Source organism: Mauremys mutica, chromosome 13 (genome assembly GCF_020497125.1).
Source record: "Mauremys mutica isolate MM-2020 ecotype Southern chromosome 13, ASM2049712v1, whole genome shotgun sequence".
Taxonomy (NCBI): domain Eukaryota; kingdom Metazoa; phylum Chordata; order Testudines; family Geoemydidae; genus Mauremys; species Mauremys mutica.
Window position 1 is genome coordinate 44,962,815 of NC_059084.1, and position 8,115 is coordinate 44,970,929.

The following is an 8,115-nucleotide window of genomic DNA, read 5'->3' on the forward strand; positions in this document are numbered from 1 at the left end:
AGTACCGGTAAAAAAGCTGCAGCAGCGTACAGGCAGATACGTGGAGCATTCAGCACTGGCTTTACTTCCACCTCCTCTGGCTGCATAACAAACAGTTCAAACTGGAAGCTAATGAAAGCTTGGAAAGGGAAAACTCAGTGTCACATTAGTTTCTCTCCTCCTTCCTCCTCCAGCCAGGCTGCCCACAGCTAGGGGCCACGTTCCCCCAACCCCCCCCCTCCGCACACAGCAGGGGCTGCAGCGGCCCCCCTCTAGCTTGCAGCAGGGAGCAGGGGGACTGGCTGAGGGAGACGCCTCCCCAGGACGCCTGCTGCCCGCGTAGGAACCGTTTAAACTTAGCTGTTCACTCCGCGGTTCAGACCGGATTAGGGGCCATTGCTGGCATCCTTGTTAATTGCACTCACAGTTTTTTGTTGTTGTTTTTTTGGGGGGGGGGGGGCTGGGCCCAAGGCAGGGGCGGAATACAACAGGCATTTGGCTGCAGAGCTGAAATCCAGAGCTAATAAAAGCCCGTGGAAGGGGAAAACTCACTGTCACACTGGTTTCTCTTCCTCCTCCTCCAGCCCCAACAGCTGTGAGTGAAATGAACAAGGATGCCAGAAATGGCCCCTAAACCCGCGGGTCGAACCAGGGAGTGAACGTTTAACCGGTTCCTACGCAGGCAGCAGGCGTCCTGGGGAGGCTTCTCCCTCAGCCAGTCCCTCTGCTCCTGGCCACGAGCCAGAGGGGAGCCCCTGCAGCCCCCGCTGAGTGCGGGGGTCGGGGGAACGCGGAGCCAAGCCGTGTCGGCAGCCTGGCTGGAGGACACGGAGAAAAATGTGACAGTGAGTTTTCACTTTTTCAGGCTTATTCCAATATTAAAGTTTTCTGACAGACAGTCCTGGCACTAGTAGCTTTATTTTCTATATCGAAGTCGTGCAATGGGAGGTATGAAGCATGTAGGAGAAGTGGGTCGCTTGTCTCTGGACTGTACCAGTAACAAATGTAACTCACGTTCACCCTGGCCCTGCCCCTTCTGCCCGAGGCCCCGCCCCTTCTGAGGCGGGGGGAGCAGAGTGGGCCCGTACCGGTAAGAGCTGTGGGTGAGTGGGGTGAGGGCAGCGGCTGGCCAGAGCAGGCAGTGGCAGTGTGGGGTGTCCGTCTCCGTCTCCCCCCAGTGGCTCATACCATTGAGTATAGCTGGGGGGCGGGGGGGGTGGCGCTCACTGACCCGGGTCAGGGCTCAGCCCCATTGTCTCATCCCCCCCTCAGCAACCCCCTCCACCCCATCCCCCCACCAGCGCCCCTGAGGGAGACCCCAGCACCTCCTGCCCCATCCCCCCCACCAGCACCCCAGGGGGTGACTTGAGCCCTCTGCCCCTCGGAGCGCCCCTGGGCCACCTGTGCTCCTGGCCCGGTGGAGAGGTGCACCTGGCCAAGCTACAGCCAGGTATGGCCTGGCCCAGGTCAATTCTGTTCCGAGGAAAACAGGTAAATCCACAGCAGGGGGTGGGTCTGGAGTTGGGGGCCTGAGAGTGGTCTGGCTGCACATTGTGGTTTGGGAACAGAGGTTTGGGAGGAGCCCTGTTCTGGGAGGCAGTGGGGAGGTTTGGGGCAAGAGGGGTCAGTTCATAGAGGAGTCTGATCTGGAAGGGGGTCTGGTCCTGTTTGGGGTGGGGAGAGATGTGGGTCTGGTTCCATTTGGAGGGTTGGTCCTGATCCTAGTCTCTGTGCCTCCCTGCCTGGGGGAAGGACTAGCAAGACTAGTAGGAATAATGATGCTTTAAATAAAATGTATTAAAGTTTTCCATATTTTTAAAATGTTTTAAACTGTTTTTTTTTAATTCTCCCCAAATTCATACAAAAATCTCATCCAAGTCCCAGTCGCTGATATGAGAAATGGGAGGGGTGAGCTAGTGCGATGGTTCCCTTTCAGTGGGAGCAGCACATGGCTGGGTTCTGACCAGCTTTGACCTTTGTTAGCTGCTTTTACGCACTGTGTTTCCTGTTCAATTTTTTTTCTTTTAGCATGTAGTTGATATGCACTAGTGCCTGCATTCTTCTCGCCCTAGGGCTGCCACTGCCGGTACCCTGCCTCCATCTGCAATTTAAACGTGTAAATACCGTAAATAAAACCTGTGGCGCTGTGTGCTGTGTCAAAGACAACTCCCGTGTCGATCTCCTGGCTTTTACAATCATGCCCCATGGGGGCCCAGATATGTCTGGAGCCGGGCACACAAAACGTTAATCCAGCCCTGCTGGAAAGGTAATGGCCCCCTGAGGTCTCTTCCAACCCTAATCTTCTAGGATTCTATGTCTAGGTTGGATATTAGGAATCCCTCTTTCACTAGGAGGGTGGTGAAGCACTGGAATGGGTTACCTAGGGAGGTGGTGTAGTTGGGGTTGGTCCTGCTTTGAGCAGGGGGTTGGACTAGATACCTCCTGAGGTCCTTTCCAGCCCTGATATTCTATGACTCTAGGTCTGTAGTTCTATGATTCTGGATTCTAATAAACAGCTCCCTGCAGCTTTTACACCCAGAATATTGCAAGGCTGGTTTTGCTCTTCCCTAGGGTCCCTAGGGTCATCTCGGTACGGCCCGGGAGCTCACTCCTGTCCCCAAGCGGGGCTGTCATTGGCCAAGAGCATCTACCAGGTGGGACTGTCAGCTGGAACATGGGGTGGGGGACCCCCAGGGCTGGGTTGGCAGGGGGCTGCGGGTTCGGACTGAGGGGCACCAGCAGAGCTGGGGGAGGGAGAGCTGAGCCTGGGCTGGGATAGCTGGGGGGTTGCAGGTTGGGACTGAGGATACTTTGGTCCGTTGTTTTCCTGGGAGCTCGATTCACGGACTCCTGGCTGGGCACAAAGTTACAGGTCAGGACACTGTTGATATTCCCTCCCCTCTTTATCTCCACACAGGGCAGCCCTTCGTACTATGGGGTGAGACGGAGGAGACAAGGCCCAGTCACACAGATCAACGGTGCTGAGTGGGAGCCCGTGTGCAGTAGGAACCTCCCGGAGCAGGACCCTGGGCTTTCCCCTCCCTTCCACCCTCCCTCAGGACAACGTCACTCCCTGGAGACAGGCCTGCGGGGCACATCGAGGAGACTTCACTGCAGGCATCTCCCAGATCTGCCCAACTCCTGTCCCAGGTGCCTGGTCGCTGTTGGAACCAGCGCTGTTGGAATCTTTAATGCTTGAAGATTCACAAACGATGAGATGAGCTAATGTCCTGCCCTCCCTTCTCCTCCCTCAAGATTTGACTCCTGTCGATGGACCATTGTTTCCCTCACAAGGACGCCCCAGGCACAGACATCTTCCATGGCCAAGGCAGATTCTTCATCGTCCGTGCCAAGCCGGGCTGCTACCTGCGGAGAGAGGATCCAAAAAGCGGGACTGGTATCACGATCTGGAGACTGCCCTCCGCGTGCCAGGGTGGGGGTCACTACCTGGGTGCCCATGAACAATCCAACATCTACATCATCAAGGGCGACTCTGACCGGGTGGTGAAGGACTCGAGCACAGACACTGAGGCCGAGGTCCATGAGCTGCATCCCAACTGCCATGGTGGGGACCACTACACACACGCTGGTTTCTTTGTTTCATCGTCTCCCTAGAGTGGGGGTTATGTGCCAGGTCCTTGACCTGAGCACAGCTGAAAAAGGGGATGACACTCCCCTGCAGCTGGAATGCCACAGGAGACTCTGTTATTTTAGCATCGCTGTCGCCCCACCCCTGATCCATGTGGATGAGAAATGGGGGGCTCAGTGCTACCTGGACATGACATGTGCAGCTCGGCCCCCGCAGTCTACTTCTCCATCCATCCCAACATGCTCAATTTCTTCCCTGGGGGTTGGGCCCTCACCAAGGGTGCCTCAACCGGCGGCTGGGAGTGCACCAAGACCCTGCACAACGACTCCGATTCCTCCATCACCTGGGCTGACAAGGTCACCTGCAAGGTGGGCTACACCAAGCAGCAGATGTCCAGGATCGAGCACAATTGGAGCATCTCCGCTGAGCTGTCCCTTGGGGCCGGAGCCCTCACCAAGCTCATCATCCAGTTCCAGTTCTCCTGCAGGGCCGAGTACGGTGGGAGAAGTGTCCACATGGAGCAGGAGGACTGGAATGAAGCCTGAGAAGAAGATGAGTCAATTCAGGTGAACCTGGAGTGCAAGCAGAACCTGTACATCTGGCAGTATCTCCTCGGCATAGGCCACAAGCCCATCTTGTTCTGCAGGGATATCCACTTCACCAAAGAAAACAACCCACCCGACCGCATCCCACTGCCTCCGGTCCCCTAAGCATTCATAAGGATGGAGAACACCAGCACCAAGATGCTATTGTTGACCTGGGGGGGGGGGCGTTGGCCTCCTGGAAATCAAAGGGATCAAATCAGCCCCTTCAAATCCATACTTAGCACTTCCTGGCGTGCTCCTCCCAGCTCGCAAACCCAGCTCTCCGCTTCCCCACCCCTAGCTTCTCTGCAAATTGCATCACCTGGGACAGGTGATTTCCTGGCATGTTCTCTCTGTCTTCTCTCGCTATAACCCGCAGCCTGAATTCTGCTTTGGGATCGTTCTGGGGTCGGATCTGCTGGTGAAGCACAAAGAATTTGTCGAGCCTGGATAGATCATTGATTTTTTCAGCATTCCCCAGGTTGCTAGGGTGGAATTTCCTTGAGTTTCTCCTTGGTTCAGGGTCTGTAGAAAGATTAAAAAGCGGGAGAGAGCCGGGACGATCATCATTGTCTTTGTACAGGGCTGCAAGTGCTAGCAGCAGGTTGAGCTGCCTTGATTTAATTCTCTAACTTCTGTCCCCCCAGTTCACCTAGAGGGGAAAGGCCCCGTGTCCCATTCCCGCCTCCCTGAGCCACCAATTCCCTCACCCTGGGGCTCGGTGGGAGTCGGTGCCCCCTAGAGGAGAAAGGCCCCATGACACAGCCACTGGCCCTCACAACCTGGAGAATGCTCAGCCCCAGTCGGTTACATCCTGCTCCACCTGAACTGGCCGCTTGGCCCTGATTGGCTTCTGCCCACTCCCGGCCACGGTAGCCACTGCGGGACCAAGTCTGAACTCGCTGCTCTTCCCCGCCAGTCAGGAGCGCTGCTTGGGGCATGGTGCCCCCACATGGCAGAGCTGCCCTATAATGGCGCTTGGGGCAGGAGACACACAAGGTGCAGGTACGGGGGAGGTACCCAGGCAGTAAACCCATCTCATCCCCAGTGAGCCTTCCCCATCCCCCTCCCGGTGTCTGTCCTATCCTCTCCCTCCTGAGCCCCCGGCATGGAGTTATTCGGGTATCACCACAGGACAGAGCTGGGGTCGGGGGGGGGGAGCAGGCAGCAGGAATAGGACCGAGAGCTATGGGGACAGGAATGACCTGTGGAACCCACTGCCACACGAATGTAACAGGCTCAAGGGCCAATGGGAAGTTCGTGGGGATCACTGCCAGCAAGGCAGAGGAGCCGTGTGCCGGGGTGGGGAGCCGGGGGAACGCGGCAGCTCAGGGCATGGCCCAGCAATAAGGAAAGGGGGCAGGAGGTTATTCCACAGTTCACCACCAGGGGGTGCCACTCTCACAGACCAGGCTCGATGGGCCCGCAGATCCAGGGCAAGCCTGGCAGAATCTGGGCCAGTTGCCTCCCAGCTGCATTCCAGCTCCGCATGACTCACTTCCAGAGCCAGGGAGAGACCCCCCCAGGCAGCCTCCCGCCCCCCCCCCAATCACTGGACCCCCCCCCATCGCATAGCAGGGGAAAAAACCCAGGAGTCCTGGTCCCAAAGCCCCCACACACACACGAGACCCCACTCCCGTCCCAGAGCAAGGGAGAGAACCCAGGTGTCCTGGTCCCCAGCCTCCCCTGCTCTAATCACTAGATCACCCCCTGTCCCAGCAAAGGCAGAGAGAGAGAACCCCGGAGTCCTGCCCCGCCCCGACAGAAACCCGGCCCCGCCCTGTGCAGTTGGGAGGAGCCGGCGGCCGATTCCCCTCCCCGTTAGCTACGACATCCCGTTCGGGGGCGGGCCGAGCGGATCTCCGGCCCGGGCAAGGCTCCGGGCTCCCCGCCGGGTGAGGCGCCGCGCCTTGGAGAGGGGCGCAGGGGCCGGGAGCGCAGCGCCTTGGCGAGGGGCGCACGGCCGCGTCTCCACTCCCAGCGCCGGTGAGATCCGCGGACCATCCCCGCCCCCTTGCGGGCTGCCCCATCGCCCCTTGCCGGGGGGCTCTGCAAGTGGGGCCTCTCTCGGGGGGTCCCCCCTTCTGGGGTGGGGGGAGCAGAGGCCGCGCTGGGCTGCTGGGTACCCGCGGGGCCCGGTGCAGAGCCAGCTTCCACACCCCCACCCGGGGCCCAGGGCCCCCTCCACCGCACACACACCCAGGGCCTGCCCCCCCTTGGTGTGACTCCCCCACACGCATCCTCCCCCCAACCCCTCCTTCTGGGGCCTGGCTGGTCTTGGCATCAGCCCACCCGATTCTCCCCCCACCCTGTGCCCTGACCGGTGGTGCCCTTCCCCCCGCACAGGATCTGGCTGGACTCGCCTGGCAGGGGCTTCCCCAGGATCCCCCCTTCTCACTCTCCCCCTCTGCTGTCCCGCAGGCTCTCAGCCCCCCATGGCTGGGATCGTCCCACGGGCACATTCCCCTGGCACCGATGTCTTCGCCACCCCTCACGGCTTCTTCGTCGTCCGCTCCGACGTGGGCTGCTTCCTCCAGGCGTCCGAGTGCCACTCCCCTGAGGCCGTGGAGATCCGGGGCCTGCACCCTGCCTGCCGGGGCGGGGAACACTATGTGGGCGACGCTGCCGGCTCCTCCGTCTGCATCCTCCGGGGGGACGCCTTCCACCGAACCACGGACCTGGGCGCCGCCCCCAGCCCTGATGCCCTCCCCCTGCACCCCACGTGCCGCGGCGGAGACCACTATGCCTCGTGGGGCGGCCACTTCTCCGTCATCTTCCTGGCCCGCGGCGTGGTTCTGTCTGTGGCTGACCTGACCACGGGGGCCGAAGCAGAGGAGATGCCCCTGGAGCCTGCATCCTGCCATGGACTCTACTACTACGCTCGTGATGCTACCCACCTGGCTTTCCTGGGTGTGGACGATCAGCGGGGGCTATACAGCCAGGTCTTCTCTAGCTCGGGCCACCAGGAGGTCCTCCCCGTCCACGCGGACGTGGCCAGCTTCCTCCCCGGCGGCCTCTCCCTGGTCCACAGGGGCACCTTCGGGGCATGGGAATGCATCAAGCTGATCCAGAACGAGACGGACGGGCCTCTCCCCGGCAGCCACGAGATAACCCGGAAGGTGGGACGCATGGAAGAGAAATTGGCCAACTGGACCTTCTCCACGGCCGGTTCCCCGGCACCTGCAGACCTTTCAGTGGCCTTGCTCCAGGCCCAGTTCTCCCTGCCCCCCGCCTATGGCGGGCTGGGGCTCAGGACGGAGCAGGAGGAGTGGGAGGCCGTGGCCGAAGAGGGAGAGGAGCTGCGGATCATTCTTCAGCCCCGGCAGAAGCTCTACTGGTGGCAGTATCACCTGGGCTTGGGGAACCGGCCTATACTCTTCTGCCGCTGCCTCAAGGTGACCCGTAGCCCCGCGTCACCTGACAACCTCCCGCTGCCCTGGTCGGACTCAGGGGACGCTGGCGTCTGACTGGGGAAGGGAGGCTGGCAGTAGGGGAAAGGTTAATGTTGTCGCTGAATAAATGATGTTCTATTGCACTAGCGACGGCTGTCTGGGGATGGCTTTGGATCCCACCCCGCTCCCTCCCAGGGTGGGGAAATTGAGGCATAGAATGTGTCTGGAGAGGACACAGAGTTGTGGCTGCCGGCCCTTTGATCTAACCACTAAACCCCACTCCCATCCCAGATCTGGGGATAGAATCCCAGAGTCCTGACTCCCAGCCCCACCCCCATAACCACTAGACTCGACTCCCCATCCAGAGCCAGGGAGAGAACGCAGGAGTCCTGAAGGGAGCAACACGTTTTTCTTTCTCCGAGCTTCCCTAGTGTCCCAGGCAGGTATTGCACCCACAGGACAGGTTCTACCACTGCGCTATCCAGGTCACAAGGGGTCTGGGAGTACAGGGGAGAAATGGGGTTTGGCCCAGCAGAGACCCCCAGGTGACAACTGAGCTGCAGGACCCCAT

At 59.9% G+C, this 8,115-nt stretch overlaps 1 protein-coding gene across 1 annotated transcript; it reads left to right on the forward strand.

Annotated features, from left to right (window-relative positions):
• The first annotated feature begins 5,875 nt into the window (after positions 1 to 5,875).
• LOC123347165 lies at positions 5,876 to 7,704 on the forward strand. The gene is made up of 2 exons (XM_044984541.1): positions 5,876 to 6,138; positions 6,574 to 7,704. The coding sequence occupies exon 2, from the start codon at positions 6,588 to 6,590 to the stop codon at positions 7,617 to 7,619; it is 1,032 nt and encodes a 343-aa protein (XP_044840476.1). The 5' UTR covers positions 5,876 to 6,138; positions 6,574 to 6,587; the 3' UTR covers positions 7,620 to 7,704.
• Positions 7,705 to 8,115: the final 411 nt, after the last annotated feature.

What these genes read in the sequence shown, in the direction of transcription:
- LOC123347165 (XM_044984541.1), top strand. Translation starts at nt 6,588, where the DNA reads ATGGCTGGGATCGTCCCACGGGCACATTCCCCTGGCACCGATGTCTTC.